Source organism: Asterias amurensis, chromosome 13 (genome assembly GCF_032118995.1).
Source record: "Asterias amurensis chromosome 13, ASM3211899v1".
Taxonomy (NCBI): domain Eukaryota; kingdom Metazoa; phylum Echinodermata; class Asteroidea; order Forcipulatida; family Asteriidae; genus Asterias; species Asterias amurensis.
In genome coordinates this window covers 4,421,194-4,443,689 of record NC_092660.1, presented here as the reverse complement: position 1 = coordinate 4,443,689, position 22,496 = coordinate 4,421,194, and the positions used below count along the sequence as shown (strand labels likewise).

Below are 22,496 nucleotides of genomic sequence, written 5' to 3'. Positions count from 1 at the left end.
AATATGTTAGTCGTGTCTAGTTTCCTTCCTTTGCTTATTATTGACACGACACGATGTGAAACATCATGTTTACATTTGTTATCAATTGCTTTTCTGAAGTGCATATTGCGCCCCTTATCAACAAAATACATCTTCCATTGTGCGACCAATATTTACTTTCGGCGTTAAATATTTGCTCAAAATTGTGTGTAAATCTGGTTTTCTTTATGTCGTATAGACACGCTAACATCAATTGACATTTTTAAAACGGAAATACAAATTGTTTTCTTGAGTAGTTGCGATTTCCGGCAGTGTGAAATCCATACACAAAATTCAAATAATAATTATTATCAGAAAACACGTGAAATTGACTAAATTTGTTACTGTTTTGAACTATAGAGGGCGCAACTTTTTAGACTTCTCACACAAAAAGTTTTTGTCTCGTTCTCTCAAAACACACGGTACACTTTATTGGAACTTCCGGCCTTGGAACCGAGTCGCAGACGTGAAAAAGTGACAGACAACCGGTGCTCAAAGAAAGTGTCATTATTTACTGTCAGCGCAACATTTTCTCATTAAGTTGTAGATATTTTCTTGACCGACTTGCTCAGCATAGTGTGTGGAATTTCAGTGGACGATGGCGGGAGCTGTTTTGGAGAATTTGAGCACGAGAAAGCTGTTCGGTTTTTGCGTGGTTCTGTTGCTGGTGCAGATCGCTTGCTTTCTTGTCGGCGGGCTTGTCGGTACGTATTGAGGGTCACTGGCAATTTACCCCCATTCATTTATCGTGTCATGATAAAACATGTTAGACATGTTTTGTTGCGATTTTTATATATTTTTGTTTCTTCTTTTACTTTTAGGAGTGACAAAAACTGGCATGCTGTGTATCTGTAACTGCCCCTTTCCTTCCCTATTTTAATATTATGAATACAGATTATCAAAAAATGGGTTGAGTTGAGTAAATTGTTTAGTTTGATTAGTAAATAAATTTAATTAGAAATCTTATTTGATTATTTTGTTCTCAAATGTGGAAATCCAAAGTGGCGGTCGGACCATGGAGGAAGAAATTTCCCTCCTCCATAGTTGGACCATAGTCATAGAGAAAGTCTTACTCTTATCTTATCCTTCCTCAATGGTCAGATTGGGTCAATCTTTGGAAAAGTTTCCGTATGGTGCCACCACTTTTTCATCCGATATGAAATAATATAGTATCTAATTTACCTCAATGAGATATCCCTTTTTGTAAAAAAGAGTAAAAAAAGTGGTGGCGCCATGCGGCAACGTTTCCCTATCTTTTTCAGTGCTGATAAAGTTTTAAAAAAATGGAAAATTTAACTACAATTTAGAAATGCTTGACACTGAAATTAATACTTAATTTTAAATTTTATGGAAAATTTAGAGATGTTCATCAAATGTAGTTTAAGTTTAAATTTGAGTGAGTTTTTAGGTCATGGAGGTTTTTAGTTGTAGCATGTTGTAGTAACGTAACCCTCCCGTAGGTACCAACCATCAGAACACTCATCTGCTCACATCTGGACTTTCTCCTTTATTGCTTAGCAAATAATAATATGGAACAAACTCCAAGTCTGCATCAGAAATTGTAACTCTTTGCCTTTGTTCAAAAAATCTCTCAAAACTCACTTGTTTCAGATGTAATTTGTTGTATTTATAGTTCCATTGGTTTTGCTCTTTTCAGCGCTTTGATCTTGATGTAAAGGCGCTTTATAAATATTTAGTTGTATGGAGTTTATAATCTTAAAAGCAACTTAGGATTGTCTTCAGTTTGTAATCACTGAAAGATATGTTGTCTTCAAATATATTTTAAATCTTCAGATTTATCTTACAATTCAATAGATTCACCCAAAATAAAATTCAACACAATAGTTTACTTGAGAAAACATTTTGACAACTACAAGAATTCCCATGATTGAAGGTTTCCCCCCTGCATTCCAAACAACCCTCCCCATAGACTTCTTATTACCCCTGGCCATTTCCATCCCAATTCATCCACCCTTTCTACACAATAGCTTCGTTTTAACCTCACCAGTTTATGGCAGCTAAACGCCATTGACTCTAACTTATAATATCCTTCACTCTCAGTACATTCATTCAGTGTGGCATAACTCCAGCCTGGTTATTGAATGGTGTGATTCACCAGCTACCCCACGGGGGTCACAAGGGTCAAGCAGCGGCTTTATTGTGGCAATTTCTGTGGTGGGTGATGAAGCGTATAGGTCTCAACACTCTTGGCTCCGCTCTTCAAAAACCGCAAGTGATTTTTTCACTGGAAATCAAGATGGTGTTGGAACTGTAACAAAAGCGTTTTGAAACCTGGATCAAAGTGTTATGATGCATTGATTTTGTCTGTCACTGCATGTGGAATGTCCTGCTAAGTCTAGTGTGGGTTTAACCATGGAGGTAGAATTGGAGCGTGTTGCCAGAAGCCCTGTGTATTAAAAGCAACAATTTTACTGGCAGAATTGTTTTTGTAACTCCTGGCTCCGGTAGAGTTTTGTTTTTCTTCATACACAGCATGCACACAATTTATAAAGCTAGTATTCACGTGCAACCTGGTATCCTCGCTTTGTGTACTCTCAACTGCATACTGTAAAATAATTGGTCTCAATCGCTCTAAAAGTTGAGAGCAAAATGGTGATTTTAAGCTGTGCGACGAACTTTGTTTTAAAACTCACTCATTCAAATAATTCCAAATAATATTTTTCTTTAAAATGATTAACACTTGGCCGAATAATTTTACAGGATATCTGTCAGTTCACTTTTTTCCCCTTTTAAAAACTAGTTTTGTAGTAAATTTGAAATAATTTTGTTTAAAGGCAGTGGACACTATTGGTAACTACTGAAAATAATTATTGGCATAAAACCATTCTTGGTGACGAGTAATTGGGAGAGGTTAATGGTATAAAACATTGTGAGCAACGGCTCCCTCTGAAGTGGAGTAGTTTTCGAGAAAGAAGTAATTTTCCACGAATTTGATTTTGAGACCTCAAATTTAGAATTTGAGGTCTCGAAATCAACCATCTAAACGCACACAACTTTGTGTGATAAGGGTGTTTTTTCTTTCATAGTTATCTCACAACTCCGATGACCAATCAAGCTAAAATTTTCACAGGTTTGTTATTTTATGTTTATGTTGAGGTACACCAAGTAAGGAGACTGGACTTTGACATTTACCAATAGTGTCCAGTGGCTTTAATGTCTGCAAATGATTTACTCTTTCTCTAATAACATGTTAAAGTAATGAACTGGCACTGACCTAATACAACAAACTTAAAATAATTGAATGTTCATGATTTCATTTCAAAATCTCTTTCGTATTATCATACTTGTTGGTTAAGGGGGTCCCTTACAATGTGGTCTTTTCTCTTTGCGTACTAAGTGCAAACACGATTAAAATATATCAATTCAATTGCTTGTGTTTGAACAAGATGGAGGAAGAAAATGAGTGCATCATCTTGGAACTGAGCCAACATACTCCATCAGGCCAAGTAACAAAATAAAAATGTTATGGGTATTTCACCCTGGCATTGTACCCTGGTCCTTCACCCAGGTGTGTCCCCCCCCCCCCCCCCCCCATCTATGAAATTCAAAAACTTTACGTAGCCTAAATAACTGAATAGAAAATAACCAAGCTTTGAAACTTTATAGCGAAATTGAATATCAAGATTTAAACTGGAAAGTTTTTGAATAAAACTTTGTTCACATTTGAAGGTAAATAATTCAAAATGCAAATACTTGAAGCAGTTTTTCACTTTGTTTCTTTTTTATTGCTCGGTAACCAATAATAATTTTGCCCATGGCCTGATTGATCATCCTGAGATTGTGGTCATCAATCATCTACCGTCTTGTTTAGAATGTTTTGTCAGACTCGGAGCACACCATGAATCTAAGATAATTTTGTGTCGGAAGATAATTGGGAGGATGCGAAGCGGGGGAAAGAAACTTCATCTTGTCTTGACATTGCAATTCCGTTTTTATAGACTTTTCCTCCAGACATTTCTGTGTAGTGTGTACATATTATGATTGCTTTTTACATGAGTAATTGCATTGCCGGCAGGTTGAATGTCAATACGTGGCACTTTCAACACGATGAGGTTTATATATCTAAGGTCGAGTCTACATCTTTCATGAGATGTTTTTAAAAATTTTTATATTAAACAAATAAAATTAGCTGTTGCAAACTGCTAAACCTACTGGAAAGGATTTATGGTATAAATTCAAGAAATAGTTAATGGTCTGACATTTTCGACCTTACCTGTAAACTTGTACACTATGTACTTGTAGCAGGAAGACAGACTCTGCTGTGGTCTTTATTTTTGTGCATTACTTTTAGTTTAAAGGCAGTGGACACTATTGGTAATTACTCAAAATAATTATTGGCATAAAACCTGATTTGGTAACGAGTAATGGGGAGAGCATGATGGTATAAAACATTGTTAGAAACGGCTCCCTCCGAAGTAACAAAGTTGTCGAGAAAGAAGTAATTTTCTACGATTTTGATTTCGAGACCTCAAGTTTAGAATTTGAGGTCTCGAAATCAACCATCTAAATGCACACAACTTCGTGAGACAAGGGCGTTTTTTCTTTTATTATTATCTCGCAAGTGCTATGACCGATTGAGCTCAAATTTTCACAGGTTTGTTACTTTATGCATGTTGAGATACACAAACGGTGAAGGCTAGTCTTTGACAATTACCAATAGTGTCCACTGCCTTTAAGAAGTCATTGGGCAAATTTCAAAGAGCTGTTTTTAACGGGAATCAAATACATGTAGGCCCAACAAGCACATTTTGCTGCTGTACTTCAGCAGTTCGAGTTTGCTTGGCACATTATAAGCATACTTCACAAGTTAGCAAGGAAAATTACTCAGCCAGCATGGGCATCCACCAAAGGTTAGCCTTTTCTTGTGATTATAAAGTAAGCAGCCCTACAAAGTTGAAATCACACAGCCCTACAAAGTTGTAATCAGCCCTACAAAGTTGCAACCACACAGCCCTACAAAGTTGTAATCTCACAGCAAGCACTAAAAAAGGCCGTTACAAAAGCTGTTATAGGCTGCTATAAAAGCATTATTGGGCCAGTGATAAAAATTTAAAAAATCAGTTGATAAAGGCCGAGTTATAGTCGGTTGCGCGATGGTCTGGTGTCGGAAATTGTGACGCGCGATCATAAAAAGACAAGGTTTTTAGGCCTCAGTCTTAGGATTGCGCACAAGATTTCCATCGCGCGACCATCGTGCGACTGACTATAAACCGGCCTTTAGTCTATTTGCTATAAAACAATTACTTTAAAACAGTCACCAATAGGCCCCTATGGCCCAAGTTACTTTTATCAATACTCTACATCTACAATCCTCTAAACGATCTGTCGCCTGTCTACCTGAAAGACTGCATTGTCACCCATGTACCATCTAGGGAAGGCCTGCGATCGAGCCGGGACGTTACTCGTCTTTCCATTCCAAAGAGTAGCAGGCGGATAGGCGATGGATCGTTCAGTGTTTTCGGGCCAACTCTCTGGACCACATTACCACGTACCCTAAGGTCCTCTCCAACAGTTTCTGCTTTCAAACGCAGCCTCAAAACTTATTTATTCTAGTGTATTATAATTATTTGCTTTTGTTTGTGTGTAAAGCGCAATGATCATTTTTTTGGATTTGCGCTATATAAGAGCTGGTTTTATTATTTATTATTTATTATTATTATTTATATTATCATACAGCTACTAGGGCCAAATCATCAAATTACTGTACAGTTGCAAATCATACTGCTGGTCCTCCTAAATAGGCAATCAACATGTTCCCTGATACTCATATCATGGAGGTCGGTCTTTTTCTATGTCCTAAGATGGGGTCAAGACATCCAAGGTCAAATGCTAGAGAAAGGAACAGTCTGTTCCTTGCTTTATGGTCATATCAAATACTTGTAGTAATCAATTCTGCCAGCTTGTGGTGAGTCAAAACAGTACATTGGACCAGAATGACCTCTAGCTGACTGGCCACTTAAAGTCTAGAGTTCAGTTCTTGCTCAGGCTGTGTGAGTCTGGCTCCACACCTTGGGGCATTTTCTTTTTGGGGCTTGAGTGAGGCTTTTTGGGCTTGAGGCTGGGCAAAAGTGTTCAGCCAAGTGTCTGGGTCTTAGCTCTAATTCCACCTCCATGGAGGAGGGGGGGGGTCATGCCACTGCCACACAGAATTGTTATGAATTAACTGAAATGTCATTTGGTTTTCTTCATTTTGCCTGCAACTGGTTGCTAGTAAATTCCCTTAGACTTAGAGCATGGTGGTAGCAGAGTGACCCTTCCTCCCCTCTCCCCCCACCGAAAAGACCAACAGATCCCATGCCCATACCACACAAAAGCTACTAACTGAAGCTGTCATGACCTGGTGATTAAATCAATACCAGGGCCTCATGTGGAGTCTGACACAGCAGGCAGTGTCCTCTGGTATGTTGTGATCCTGCTTATCTGATACAACAGTAACACCATAGTGCATGCAGGGTGTCACACTGGTGTACATGTACTGTACCAACTCTATAGCTAGCCATCAACAATTCCAAAATGCCTGTACAATGTCTAGACATGTTGACTTTCACTGCAAGTACACCAGGGCACAATTTCATGGGGCTACTTAAAAAGTCTGATTTGTTGCTATAGCGTATGATTTCCCATTTAAAGGAAGTGGACACTATTGGTAATTAGTATTACTCAAAAAAATTATTATTAGCGAAAAACCTCACTTGGTAACGAGTAATGGGGAGAGATTGGTAGAATAAACATTGTGAGAAACGGCACCCTCTGAAGTGGAGTAGTTTTCGAGAAAGAAGTAATTTTCCACGAATTTGAGGTCGAGACCTCAGATTTAGAATTTGAGGTCTCGAAATCAAGCATGGTGCGACAAGGGTGTTTTTTCTTTTATTAATATCTCGCAACTTCGATGACCAATTGAGCTCAAACTTTTACAGGTTTGTTATTTTATGATTGTTGAGAATACCAACTGTGAAGACTAGTCTTTGACAATTACCAATAGTGTACAAAGTCTTTAAGTTAACTTGATTATAATACCCGTATAAAGACAAGTGAGGTATCTTGCCCTAAATGTCTTAGTGCTTTTTCAAAACAGAAATGTGTCTGGCAGTTTTTTCTTAAATGTTGATTCTGGTATTGGAAAAAGACAATTCTGGTCCAGCAACAAGCCCCTTCAGTTTTGTGGATTCCCCCCCCCCCCAAAAAAAAAAAAAAAAATGAGCCACTCAGAATATTAAGTGTTTGAAAACTTCCACGTTTGGAAATTGTCAACACATGTTGAACATTTTATTTTAACAAATTTTAAAGTATATCTTTCTTTAGTATTCATGGTGCCAGTCTATTTTCGTAAGCGCTACTTGCATGCTGAGTGCCCCAAATACAGTGATGATGTTTTGCATTGACTTTATGTTGATTCTGGTTTTGTCCAGCAACAAGCCCCTTCAGTTTTGTGGATTCCCCCCCCCCCCAACAAAAAAAGAAATCACCCCAAAATGAGCCACTCAGAATATTAAGTGTTTGAAAACTTCCACGTTTGGAAATTGTCAACACGTGTTGAACATTTTATTTCAACAAAATTTAAAGTATGTTTCTTTAGTATTCAAGGTGCCAGTCAATTTTCATAAGCGCTACTTGCATGCTGAGTGCCGCAATGCAGTGATGATGTTTTGCATTGACTTATTGAAGAGGAGGAGGGGGGGAACTTGGGCAGAAGAGAACGGGGGAAAAAACCCTCTCTGATCTGCAGAAATTGACAAGGAATGGCGTTAAAAATACACTGTTTTGACATGGCATATAAATAATAACATACCACCTCTTACAATATCTAACTAACTTAACACCTGTTAATTTTAAGCTTCAGAGAGTTGTCTCTTCATAGTTTCCCTTCACATTCAAAGCTGCGTTAAAACATCAGCTGCAAAGTTAATGAAGTATAAATGTTTTTTTAATGGCCCAGTGACAGTGGTAATAATGTTGGATTTTAGCACTAGGCCTATATCAGAAGTCGCTACTACTATTATTATTATTATTATTATTATTATTATTGTTATTATAATAAATAATTTAAAAGCAAATGTATCCTTAAAAGTTGAAAGTATCCTCATTTTGCGTCAGTAGAGGCTGCTCAGGCAAATACAGTTCATTGTCTTAATTGTGACTGTGAATGTCATTGTCAATGTGTCATTGCTACTTTTGTTATGAAGCAGATGTCATAGCCTTTCAAGTTGGAAGTATCCTATTTTAAGGTATTTAGTGCAGTAGCTAGGCTGTACAGGGAACTAAAAAAATTCAGTCATAATTGTCATTGTCATTGTCAATGTGGTTGTCATCTGTCATTGTCGTTGTTTTTGTTCTTGACTTTCTATCAATGCAATAGCTAAATACATGATGCTGCAATTAACTTGGCTTTTTTATTATCAGTAAATGCTTTATTCTGTTCTGATTTCTTTTGTCTTAATTTAGCACCGGCCCCATCCACGGCCTTCAGCCACCTTGCCACTAAATGCATCGACCCTGCCTTCAACCTGAAAGGCTGGTTCGAGCCCTGGGGTCCAAACGGCTGCGACAAGATCAAAGACTTTGATGAGGCCGTTCACAAAGAGATCTACGCAGACTGGATCGTGTTTTCTGTTCACATTCCCAACAGGCCTTACAGCATGGAACGTTGGTTTCAATACTTAATAGGCGTCATGGCTTTGGATATTTCTCATACAAAGGAAACAATTATGGGTAAGCAGCAAAACTTCCTTTATAATCAGGGGCCAATTTCATAGAGCTGCTTAAGCAAAAAATTTGCTAAAGCACGAAAATAGCTCGCTTGTTTTACACATGTTACTGGCCATAATTTCATGCCACATACATTGCTTGTGACTGGTATTTAGCTGTTGTTTACTTAGCATAACAAGTGACTGGAGTCTTGGCCGGTAATCTGATTTTACTAAGCAATGAATTTTTTGCTTAAGCAAACATTTTTGCTTAAGCAGCTCTATGAAATTGGGCCCAGATTCACATCTTGTCTTACTTGGAATTACATAAAAGGGATTTTGATTTTTTGAGTTCCCCCTCCAGGGCAAAATTTAATTATTATGAAGCCAACTAAGAGAAGTTTGTGGTAACACCAAAAGAGATAGTCACATGGTGTTACTGCGAACCTCTCTTAGTTCCACTTCCACCATGCAAAGTTTCAAATCCTGTTCATAGACCTGATTAAGCACAAAAATAAGCTAAGCGAAACAAACTTGTGCTAAACTTTAAGAGCACTGCAGCCAATTTCACGAAACGCTAGGATCAATCCTATCTCGAGGTAGGACAAGTAACCCGTCCTACATGTAACTTAGGATGGGGAACTTAACTTGTTCAAGTCCTAGGATTAATCCTAAGTTAAGAAGAATTTAGTGAAATCGACGGCTGTTTACTCAGCACTTTCCCGGTTTCTGTGATGGGAGTTTTTAATTTTTTTTTTTACAAAGTTGCTTGTCTGTAAAAATACTCCAGCCTAAATTGTATGTGCAGTGTCAGTGCATGAAATTAACAAAGATGGCTTGCTCACTTGCTGAAAGACTTCATTGTACTTTTACAGATCCAGATGCTAATATAACGCTAGTCATCAGGCTCGGATACAGAAACAGTATGGAAGAGGAGTTCCAAGAAATTGTCAGCGTCAATGAAACAAGAAAACTTGAATGTGTGTTTCCTTACCCACTTGTAAGTAATCTTTGTTATTGTTTGAGGTTTTTACTCTAAATTGTTGTGTGATAAGCACACAGTGCTGGTCTGTTTCCTGACGGAAAGAAAAATTCAACGGCAACCTTGTTGAGCGGGATTCAAACCCACGACCCTGGCTTTTGGTACACCACTGAGCGTGCCCAATGTAGAGGCAATTTGAATAGTGTAATTGGCACTGGGCATCGCAGCAATTTAAAATATGAAGATTTAAAATGGCCTCTCTTTACCGAGCATGATATAGTGGTTTAAAGACACTTGGAAACCTTTGGTAACGTCAAATACCAGTCTTTTCACTTGGTGTATCTCAACATATGCATAAAATAACAAACCCGTGAAAATTTGAGCTCAATCGGTCATCGAAGTTGCGAGATAATAATGAAAGAAAACACACCCTTGTCACACGAAGTTGTGTGAGTCAGTGATTTCAAGACCTCTAATTCCAAATCTGAGGTCTCTAAATCAACTTCATTCCCGAAAACTACGTTACTTCAGAGGGAGCCGTTTCTCAGAATGTTTTTTACTATCAACAGCTCCCCATTACTTGTTACCAAGTTATCATGGGTTTGCAGTGTTTGCAGTGGTTTGCAGTGGATCTTTGACTGGCAACTCCCTGAAGCCCGGTTCATACTTCCTGCGAATGCGAATGCGATACGAATGTTGACGTCACAAATTCGCAGCGAAAAGTTTGCAGCAGTTGCCCTCGGCTCAACTCACTTGCGAATATCGCTGCGAAAGGAGGGTTATGACGTCAAATTCACGTCAAATTCGCATTCGCATGAAGTATGAACTGGGCTTAACAGTGATATTGATAACCTAGGGAGACCGCCAACATAACAGCTAGACAATTCACTTGGTAGAGCTCTGGCATGTTAATCTTGAGGGTTGCTGGTTCAAGTCCCACTCTAAGCAAAAGCCCTTGGAGCGGCCATGGCAATCCGGGGCTGTATTCTCCCCAGGTAGCTAAGAAAGATTACAAGAATGTTATTGGGCCAATTACCTAAATGTAAAGCGCATTTTTGATACATCATTGTAAAATGCGCTATTGACCCATTTCACCTGACGTCATCATAATAATCTTGGATGTGCCATTTAGGTTATTCAGTGAAGTGCGCATTTTTAGGTGATGCAGCGTTTACACATAAGCCTATTGACCACCAACATGGTGAGCGTGGCATCAGTCGCCGCGTGTGTGCGTGTGCAAGGGGTCAATATAAGAACTATAACAACTTTGGTTTGGTTTGATTCATTTAGACTGATGATAAAGTTGGCTACTACTACGACTGTACCCCGATTCCGCTGTTTGATCTTGGATCCCTTCATCATAAATACTACTTGGTGAACATCAGGTTACCCATCATTGATCATGGTAACGGACCTGTTGTCAACACGGGCATTGGGTCACTTCAGGATATTCACATTGTGGTATGTATGTCAAAGGTCATTGGGAAGGGGGGGGTTAAAAATCAAAAACATTTGTGTGCTTTAAGATGCATAAAAAGGCTTCAGGCCTGAAGTCTTTTATTAGATTCAAATATTTGAGTGAGAAATTACCTCTTTCTTAAAAACTACATTCCTTCAGAGGGAGCCTTTCTCACAATGTTTTATACCAACAACTTGTACCAAGTATGTTTTTATGCTAAACATTATTTTAGTGTCCAGTGCCTTTAAGGTGTGAGACTAAGCACAAATCCACAATTGTTTAAATGAACATTACGGAATTGGTTTTTGCTAACAAAAAAGTTGCTGGCAGTTTAAGCACTTTATGTAATCCACCATATACATAAACTGACAAACCTGTAGAAGTTTGAGATCGATCGGCCATCTGGGTCACGAGAGAAGAGTGAAAAACCGATTGCAAATTTTGCACTGCATCGATGCCAAAATAAAAATGAATAAAACGCTCACTGAGCGACAAACTCAAAACCCGAAGTTAGATTATTTATTTCTCATCAAATATGACATTTCAGACAGAAATATTTCAAGGGATGTTTTCAACTATCATCATCATTTGACCGTGTAAGTTTTACGTAAATCTGTGACCTTCACAATTTTTGTTTCTTACCAATTCTGTAACGTTCCTTTAAATATTGAATGGTTTTAAACTGCAGGCAATTCATCAGAATGGAGGCTTCACCAAGGTGTGGATCTCCATTAAGACGTTTATGTTTCCCTTCATCCTCTTGGCTACCTTCTGGTTCTGGCGTCGTGTCTTGTTACAAACCAGAGGACCCGTTCTCCTTGAAAGGTAAATAAACTGTACCCTCCTTGAAAGGTAAATAAACTACATCCAAGGGGTTTCTCACACAATGGGCAACCCTATTAATTGCCCTGAGCACGCCAACCACACAACCAATCAGAGCATTAATTGACTTACACTGGATCCTCTGAACCCCTATAAATAAGCCCACTCTTCTCATACCACTTCAGTCTCCTGACGATGACTAGAGCAAGCTAGTCGAAATGTTGAGACCAATTTAAGAACTGACTCCGCGGTAGTACAGTTAATCACGATCATATAGGCTAAAGTAGTAGTCCCAGCCTATTTCTATACCATCCGCCCAGGTAGTAGTTAAGAAGCAGGACAGTTCTTTTCAAAACTAAGAAGTCTCCCGAACATCTACTCCACGGTAGTAGAATTAAAGCAAGACAGTTTTTTAAGAACAAACTCTACCTGGCAAGTAGATACACACATGGTGTTAACGCAAACCAAATGTATATGTAAATAAACTCTTTTTAGTTGGGTTTGAATCAAGAAAAATTTACAGGAGCGGGACTTGAACCAACGACCTCCATAGTAATGTACCGGTGCTCTAACAACTGAGCTATACAGCATAATGATGGTTGTCAGTCAATATCTATGTTAGGGGTGCCAGTCAGAAGCCATATAACCATTAGCTGCCGTGTAGCCAGGGATCACACCCAAGTTTACGTTACAACCTGGGAAGGGGCGGCAAGGGGAATCACCTTAAGTGGATGCAACTTTTTTTAATATTAAATATCAAGTAATGAGACACAAGGAAAAGTGACTGGGTAAGTTTTAAATAGTTTTGGTTTGATTTTAAAAGAAATTTACTGGTGCAGGACTTGAACCAATGACCTTTGGATTAATATATAAGCACTCTACCAACCAAGCTATCCATGCAGATAACGTTTATATGGTTTCTAACTGCCACCCACGAACAAATATATTGACTAAGATGGAGACCACCAACAGAGGGCTGGATAGCTGAGTTGGTAGAGCGCCGGTACATTAATGCTGAGAATATTGGTTCAGGTCCCACTTTAACCAATTTTTTTAAGTACAAACCCAAACTAGTCGTTTTCCCTTGTAGTTTATTACGCAATATAAATCTTTTGAGGCGGTTGAATCTGTCAATCAATCAATTATCAGGCATTTGTTGAGCGCCATCATTCTAGTTGCCTTTTCCAAGGGGCTTAAAAATCTTGAGTCGAGACATCAAGAAAATTCATTATCAAGTGTATTCTGAATTTGTTGCATTGGACAACAGAGGGCAGTGTTCATTTATAAGGATGGCTCTTTACTAATGTGACTTGAGAGTAGCAAAGCAAGGTCAGCTGATAGTGGCTTGTGTAGGGGGATGCAGGGTGATGGGAGTCAGGTTGCTAACCTGTGGACTACCAATATCCTCCATTGTTTCAAGAAATAGCATGGAACCCCACAGTTTACAACTATTAAAAAGGATTGTTTTGCCTCCTTTTTTTGGCAAGAGCATGTGCTTAAAGTCACAAAATGGGAGGCAAAATGACAGATGCCTTCATCATGTTTCATGAAATGTCCTTGCTGCTATATCCAAACACAACAAGATCCCCTTGTTAGTCTTATTATAAATTTGATTTGTAATTGTTTAAGTACTTGTCTTTTTTTTAATTTACCATCAGGACCATTCTGGCATTGGCCATCATCATGAGTATTTTGAATTGTAAGTTTCCAACTTGTTTTGTAAAATAGATACTATTGAGAACAATAATCTATTCTTCGTAATAGCGTAGAATTCCATCTTTAAAGCCATTGGACCCTTTCGGTACAGAAAAAAAAAAAAAGTTCACAGATTTACAAATAATTTACAGGGTTTACAGAAGGTAATGGTGAAAGACTTCTCTTGAAATATTAGTCCATGAAATGCTTTACTTTTCGGGAAAACGGTAAAACAATATAAATTCTCGTTAACGAGAATTACGGAGTTGTTATAAACACATGTCATGACACGGCGAAACGCGCGAAAACAGGAGTGGGTTTTCCCGTTATTTTCTCCCGACTCCGATGTCTGATTGAGCCTAAATTTCCACAGGATTGTTGTTTTATATATAAGTTGTGATACACGAAGTGTGGGACTTGGACAATACTGTTTACCGAAAGTGTATAATGGCTTTAAAGTGGCAAGGTCATTTTCATTTTGCCAAGGGCACTTTTCATTTGGAAATCTTAAAGTCAATGGGAAACTTTTGAAGGGGCACCAAGGCCAAGACCAGGGGCAACGGAGGTCATGACCTCTGTGGCCTGCGTGTAATTCCAGGGATGGCTTTTTACATGAAATCTCTAAATGCTGTAAAGAAACCTTACCATTTATACAATTTGTTTTTGTTTGCACTTACCCCAGGTGTGTATTAATCACTGTATACTCTATGAAGCAATGTATATATACTCAGTGCTTTCTCAAAAATTTTGAAAAGGATTCAGGGTATACACTGCTTATACACATTGGTGTAAGGGAAATACAAAACCAAGTTACACTGTGTATTCTTTATCCCGATGCAAAACAAACATGTTAACCTGAGACTTACTGGTTTTTTCCTAGACTAATTATCTGGAGTTTTCCTCCCACATCTTAAATTGAAACTTCCCTCCTTGTCTTCTCTCCATTGGGTTCCTGGCTAGTACAGTGATTAAGTTCTCTTTCCTGAGAGTCCTTGGCTTTGTAATCAAAATAAATGAAATGACATGAAATGAGACGAACATTTGAAAGGAGAACTTTCTGAGCGAGTGACATTTTTTGTGTTTTTTGTTTTCAGTCCCTATGGAGTGGTTAACGCTGTGGTTGAATATCCCCTTCATGGTCTTACTGGCCGACTTAAAGCAAGGAGCCTTCTATGCGATGCTCTTCTCTTTCTGGATCATCTTCGTTGGAGAACATCTCATGGTAAGAAAACTCCCCAAATTTGTTCAAATATTTTTTATGTTCAAATATTTTGCATACATGTAATGCAGATGTGATACAATCAAGCTGTTCGTCAGAAATATAATGACGGAGAAACAAGCCAAAGTAGGGGTAATTATTTTTGGGTTAATTCAAATGCCCAAATATTGCATCAAAAAGAGGTTAAAACTAGCATCGAAAGAAAATGTGCCAATATATGTTCAATGAACATTTCCACTTTAAACTCCTTTTTCGCATTTTCTTTCTCCTGTATCTATTGGTATTTCTACTTTCACAAGTTTATATCTCGAAAAAGTATTGACCCATGATTTTAACAGCATTGAATGATAGACTATGCTTAAAGTATAGATTACGCTCTTTTCAAATGATTTGGGTGAACAAATGATTAATTCGCCTTACAAATAACAATATCAATGACTTCATTGTGTAGCGCTCATACTCGTTGAAGCGTTGATCTCATGGCGCATGGTGCTTGAACATAATTACCCTTAATCACTGGGCCATTGGGCCAGTTATTTCACTCCTCTAATCACCTCATCTCCTTAGGGAGTATACAACCTGTGCTGCAGAGTATGTAGCGCACCACGCTTAATTAATCACAAGTGACTATACCTGCCGTCACAGCAGCCCATTTATCCGTTGGTGAATAGAAGCAATTATAGTTAAGTGTCTTGCTCAAGGACACAAGTTTCATGAGCGATATTTGAAGCCACGCCCCGATGATTTTGCCACCGGAACTTGGAATTAAGTACATCCGACCGCTTGGCCTTGACACGCTATTCTAATAGTAATAATTGTAAATAGTTTTTTTATTTAGCACTTTGTCTACGTGCGTCTCAAAGCACTTATCATTAATTATTTCCAGACAAGTTTTTGAAGTTTATGAATTATGAGACCTATTTGTGTAACACCTTGTAAGTGTTTACAAGGTGCTGCGTCGCCCTTGGCAGCTACTGCCAGAGACATTGGGGCAAACCTCTTCTCGTAGTGACAAGCGTATCTTGTTTCTTTTTCTGCATTACACAACACCAAGGGCCATTGGCTTAACATTCCATCTAAAGGACGAGTGGTTAAGTGTCTCGGTCGTCAAGGACAGATGTGTCACGACCGGGACTCGAACCCCCACTCTGTTGATTAGAAACACCTGGGGTCGTTTTCACAAAGATAATCCGAACTAAAGAGTTCAAAAACTTATTAAGCGTTTACCTTTCCTTTAATAGGACCAGACTCAGCGGAATCGTCTCAGGGTTTACTGGCAACAAGTCTGCTCCATCGTCTTCACCTTTTTCTCACTCTTCGTCTTCGATATGTGCGAGAGGTGAGGAAAAGATAACAACTAAATCCAAAGCTCCTTGCCGTCGATTTCACCAAACTTAGGATTACTCTTATAGGACTTATAACGAGTTAAGTTTCGTATCCATAGATGTTAGGACGCATTAAATGCATCCTACGTTAGGACAAGGTCCCAACTCGAGATAGGATTAATCCTGGCGTTTTGTAAAATCGTCTGCTGCTTCCCTTTAAATAAGCACCAATCTTGCCATGTTCAGAACAGAGTTGGCAACTCTCCCTGATTCTGCAGAAAGTTCCCTGAAAATAAATCAAATTGGAAAATGTCTTCTTTGTCTTCTCTCCATGGGGTTCTTGGCTTTGTATAGTAATTAAGTTGTCTGCAAATCCTTGGCTTCACGACCAGTTCTAATAAATGAAATGAAATGAAATTTCCCTGATTATTTAAACCTTTTCCTTATTATGTGGAGTACAATTCTCAATGTCTCCCTGATTATTGTACAAATTGCAAGATGCAAATGTTTGCAGCTCTGATAAATCAGCCAGCGCAATGAATGTTTTTGTTGAGCTTGGAATGTCTCTATAACCTTTAGCCTCCAATAAAAATCAGGCACAATATTCTTCCTATTTTAATCTGGTTTCCAATTTTGTTTGCCCTTGGAAAAACCATATAAAGTGTGATTAAATAGCCTGACTAATGTAATAAAGCCAACTCCATGTGTATGTGCATGTTGGTCGAGCTTTGTATCGATTACATTTTCTTTTCTTTTTTTCCAAGGACCAATAGTGTCCAGTGTCTTTAAGAGTCTAGGCAATCCTTGTTTTCTTGAGTTTGATGGATTTACTACACCACTTCCAAACAAACCATTCTTTTACATTGAGCCAAGGATGCCAAACCTATATCCCAGTCTAATCAGCAAGATACAGTGGCAATAATGGAGAAGTGTTGATTAGGGAATCGTAACCAGGGTTTCGATTTCACAAACAGCTAGATTGGTCTTTAGAAGTGTATCAATCTTAAGTTGCTAAGCAAAGTGGGATGTCACAATACAAATCACCATGGCAATACTGACATTGCACTTGGAGATGAATCTTAGGTCCAGGCTGACGTTTTGGTTTGGGCAGCGGCCAATTTTGTTCTGCTCAGTAAACATTTGCAGGATACCAGTCAAAAATGGTACATGTCACTTGTTGTTTTGGCTGGTAACTTTAATCCGGTAAGCAGAATGTTGCTGTGCTAAAGCAGCTTAATGAAATTTGTCCCCAGGACTCTGTAAAGTCCTATTTTTGTTAAGCATAAAGTCCCTTGAATCCACTTAGTTTTGTGGAGTCAAGGCCACACCAAATAGTATTAAAAGTGACATTGTTTCCTATTCATAAACACCTAAGACAGTTTATCCATTCTGATGGTTTGGAGGGCATCAACTGGGGGTGTTTGAACGGATGATTTAACACTAGTAAAAAGTGTTGAAAAATGGGCGTGACATGCAAGCTTGCACCTGTGCTTATAAGACAGTTTTTTCATTCCTATTGGTCTAGAGCAACGGCTGAAACAGTTGTGCCACATCACGCAATACGCGCGACGTGCACAGCAATCTCCTTATAAGGAGATGTTTACCCGAGGGCCTTACCATTTCATAGCTGGAGGGGGTGTTGTGTTGAAAGAAATCATTGAACAATTATAATTTTTGCATTTATTTTACTTTTTGACCAAAAAGTGTTGATGTTTTTGAGTGAAAATGTATTTGTGAATGGGAATCAAAGTGTGTTGAATCGGTTTTCAACTAATGGTTTAAACCCACCGAGGCCTGGTTCTTGATAGTTGAAAACCTCTTCAACACACAGCAATTCCCTTGAATTCTTGCATTGCAAACTTGTATTTTGTTATTTGTTTTACAGGGGTGTGCAGCTCGCCAATCCGTTCTTCTCCATGTGGAACACAGAGAAAGGCCAGAATTTAGCTGTATCCTTGTCAATACATAGCAGGCTTTTCACCAGGGTTCTTTGAGATTGTTTTAAATACATCAGACTTTCACCAGGGTCCTTTGAGATTGTAAACAGGCCTGGTTCTTGATAATTTACCTCAACTTTGTCTTGGTAACATTATCAAGTACCAGGCCTCGTTGGGTTGTAACCACTATTTGAAAACCTCTTCACCACACATTGATTCCCTTATTAACTACACTACCGCGGAGTGAGTTCTTAATTGGTCTCAACGTTTTGACTAGCTTGTTCTAGTCATCGTCAGGAGACATCCTCTTTGTTTAAGATTCCTTAGCATCTTATTCTAGATGGCCTTCATCATCCTGGCTGGAATCTGCCTCTGTGCCTACTCCATCTTCCTCATGTTCATGGTGTATCAAGTCTTCAAGAATATCAGCATGAGACGAGCCACACTGCCCCACATGGCCAAGTCAAGACGGCTTCACTATGAGGTATGTTTGTCAACAGAGGGGGCTGTTTCCTTCAGCTTTTTTTTGTTTTTGTGAGCAATAATTATTGAAGGTTATGATGGATATGACAACAGAGGGCGCTCCTACAACCACCTTTTTTATTTGTTACTCTTTTTAATAGTAACTTCTTAAATGACTGCATGTTCATTAATATACACGAAAGCAAGGAAATTTTGATGTATTTTCCTACAAAGAAGACATGAAAACTATTTTGTTATGTCTATTGGTTAAGTCGTAAGTGTGTGGGTTAACACTGGGTTCGAGTCCTAGTCAGTTCCCTTTTGTCCTTGAGCAAGAAACTTGACTACAATAGACCGATCCATTAAGCTCCGCCCCATTGCGTATTGACCAATCACAACGCAACGAAGGTCCGACACTATGGCCCGACAAGCGTGCGCGTATGCTTGGCGCGCGCGGCAGAGTTGTGCAGAAAGGTATTGGATAGCCCCACGTGTTCTTGCTCACACGTGCGTCGTGGGCGGAGCCTACTGGATCGGTCTATTGCTTCTTATCACCCAGGGGTATAAATGGGTACCTGGTTGATGTATTAAAAAAGCCTTTGGAGCACCACAACGGCCCAGGGTTCTATACCTAGCTCCCAAGCAGTGTTGTAGCCATGGTGGGTGGTGCTGGGCGGGCCTGCCCAGGACTCGCAACTTTTGCCCTGCAATATGGAAGTGTCGTGGCCGTGCGGTTGAGAGCACCGAATTCAAACTCTGGTGTTTCTGATCAGCAGAGTGTGGGTTCAAATCCCCAGCTGTGACACTCGTGTCCTTAAGCAAGACACTTAACCAGTGCTTCGTCCTTTGGATGGGACCTAAAACTGTTGGTCCCATGTGTTGTGTAACGCATGTAAAAGAACCCAGTGCACTTATTGCAAAGAGGGATTCGCCCCGGTGTTTCTGGCTGTGGCTGCTGAATGCGCCGTAGCACCTTGTAAACCCTTTAATATATGAGGTGCTAAATAATTAGGTCTCATAATTCATCACTTCAATAACCTATCTTTCTGGAAGTTTGTATTTACTCAGCGCCTTGAGTATCTTGTTTGGTAGATACGTGTGCTATATAAGAATTTGATATTATTATTATATTTGGTGCTGCCAAATGCTGCTTGAAAAAGTTTCTCTAAATGTTGTTGTTTCCAGGGCCTGATCTACCGCTTCCGTTTCTTCATGGTCTTCACGGTCATCACGGCAATCTTCACCGTGGTTTTCTTCATCATGTCTCAGGTCCTGGAGGGACAAGCTAAGGCGGGAGAGGGCCAGCCTGACGTCCAGTACACCAGTGCCTTCTACACTGGTGTGTACGGAATGTGGAATATCTACGTGCTGGCTGTAATGGTGCTGTATGCTCCATCGCATAAGATGAAGCCATCCACAAGTAATGGTGAGTTTGACATTCACCCCTTCCCCAAGCTTTCCTCCCCCCCCCCCCCCCCAATAAAGCTAAACTTTTAACATCGTTTATTGAGGAATTTTAAACTGGAAATTAGATTCATGTATTTCTCATCAAATGTGACATTTCAGACAGAAATATTTCAAGGGATGTTTTCTACCATCATCTTTAGACCGTGTAAGTTTTATGTAAATCTGTGATCGTCACATTTTTTTCTTCTTACCAATTCTGTAACTTTCCTTTAAGTGAATCCCTCACCTTGAAATGGCCATTTGGCCTTGTGATGTTAGGCGTTATTAAAAATAAAAAATAAAACATAAGCATAAATTGCAAATTTTTTCTATTAGGCGAGGGTAGTGAAGGCAGCCATGTTGAATTTGAGATTGACGTCCTTCCAGCGCAGTCAACTGGCACGGAAGCGGCTGGCTCCTTAGCCGAGGCTTACCAACTGCTGAACAAGACGGCAATAGAATAAGACGGCAGCGTCAAAATACAACAGCTGAAGATGATCCAGGGAAGATGGTGAGCAGGTGAGAGGGGAGTTGCGACGGCGGAGGGGGGGGGGGAGGTATTAGCAGACTTGATACTTCACAGAGGCGACAAAGGCGATAAGCCTTTTTGAGGTATGGTGGCCGCTTTAGGAGCGCACTGTTTGGTTTGGGTGTATACAAACAAATTTACCCAAACCTAAAAGTGTAATCTAAAAATGGCTTATTGCCTCCATGCCCCCCTCGTCATTGCCTTGGTGCCCTTGAAATGTTCCAGTATAAATTTACAATGTTCTCATAGGGTGCCCTTTACAAAGGAGGTAATGCTTTGGTACCCTAAGTTGCCCTTTCCACAAAAACCGAAGCATACAGGCCTGTTTTAGCATTCTTACCGTACGGGAGTTGTCATAGCATTAGTACAGTTTATCTTTGCCCCAGTATTTGTCGATAGATATTTATTTTTGTATGTGTTTTGCACTCTGTGCCTTAACTACACCCTGGATGTCAACAGGGTTATTATGCTCTGTAGGCTTTATGGCATGTTTTTTTGTTTACTATCAAAACCAATAGCTGTATTTATTGACTTTAGCTGCATCGATTTAGGAGTCTTCATTAATGGGCCATTTGCATCTTAGATTTTATTATTGCCGGTATAAAGACGTGCTTGATCACAAGTTGCTGCTTAAAGGCAGTGGACACTATTGGTAATTACTCGAAATAATTATCAGCATAAAACCTCACTTGGTAATGAGTAATGGGGAGAGGTTGATAGTATAAAACATTGTGAGAAACGGCTCCCTCTGAAGTGACGTAGTTTTCGAGAAAGAAGTAATTTTCCTAGAATTTGATTTCGAGACCTCGAGTTTAGAACTTGAGGTCTCGAAATCAACCATCTAAACGCAGACAACTTTGTGTGACAAGAGTGTTTTTTCTTTCATTATTATCTCGCAACTTCGACGACCAATTGAGCTCAAATTTTCACAGGTTTGTTATTTCATGCATATGTTGAGTAACACCAAGTGAGAAGACTAGTCTTTGACAATTATCAATAGTGTCCACTGTCTTTAAGTTTGAGTTCCTCAGACTATGGAGACAGTTGCTATGTCATATGATTCGGGACAAGCTTTTTGGTAGTGAGGTAAGATACGGTAAACACCCATGCTTAATTCTGAATGAATTTGTACCACAGGGGTTCAAGGGTTTGCTCATCTGAAGGTTGCTATACAAAAGCTTCCCCAGAACCATTTGATATAGCAACTGCCTCCATAGATGATGTGACCTATGTTTACATTCAAACCGCCCTCTGTTGACAAAACACTGTATACGTCATGTTGCGCCGGTTAAAAAGACGCTTAGTCATGGTAAGATTGCATACACTTTCTAGCTGGCTGCCAAAACACAAGGTTTTTGCCTGGCGGTCTGCGCGTGATTTATGTTATGGTTTTCGAGTGACATCAGTGGTCACATCGTCTATAGTCTAAAGAATTCAAATGTAAGCAGTGACACTGGTGACTAGTCTTTTTACCAGAGTTATTTAGCTCTAACTTGCACAAGGCTTATTGAGAAACTTTAGCAATATTTATGTATTCAGTTCAACATTTGTACTTTGATAATGTTCTTCAGAGGTTGAAAGCAGCATGCGTATCAAAGTATGCTTTGCTTGTTGTAACTATCATGCGACAAATCTTGAAATTATGTATTTAATATTTCAGTATTCAAAATCTTAACAATAATTCATATTGTTCAGAATGTTGTGGTACAATTATAGTTTTACTGTTAGCCTGAGATGAATTTTTTTAATGAGCCATTTTGCGTGATTGCATTTTCTAGTTTTGTATAAATAAGATTAATAACAATTATTACTAATACTGAAAAGTCATATTTGTCTGCCATATGACCATCTGGTCACTAAAAAATAAATCATCCACATTAAAATTCCAAACTGATAA

The 22,496-nt window shown here is 39.1% G+C and overlaps 1 protein-coding gene across 1 annotated transcript; it reads left to right on the top strand.

Annotated features, from left to right (window-relative positions):
* Window positions 1-436: 436 nt before the first annotated feature.
* Window positions 437-22,496, top strand: LOC139946421 (protein wntless homolog). Its single transcript, XM_071944061.1, has 12 exons — window positions 437-722; window positions 8,482-8,748; window positions 9,599-9,723; window positions 10,996-11,166; window positions 11,853-11,989; window positions 13,645-13,685; window positions 14,776-14,903; window positions 16,142-16,239; window positions 18,111-18,174; window positions 18,503-18,646; window positions 19,810-20,050; window positions 20,407-22,496. The coding sequence occupies exons 1-12, from the start codon at window positions 617-619 to the stop codon at window positions 20,532-20,534; spliced, it is 1,650 nt and encodes a 549-aa protein (XP_071800162.1). The 5' UTR covers window positions 437-616; the 3' UTR covers window positions 20,535-22,496.

Excerpts from the sequence above, each read along its gene's own strand:
- LOC139946421 (XM_071944061.1), top strand. The coding sequence starts at position 617 with ATGGCGGGAGCTGTTTTGGAGAATTTGAGCACGAGAAAGCTGTTCGGT. Across the intron at positions 723-8,481 it reads TCTTGTCGGCGGGCTTGTCG|CACCGGCCCCATCCACGGCC; the intron begins GTACGTATTGAG and ends GTCTTAATTTAG. Across the intron at positions 14,904-16,141 it reads TCGTTGGAGAACATCTCATG|GACCAGACTCAGCGGAATCG; the intron begins GTAAGAAAACTC and ends TTCCTTTAATAG.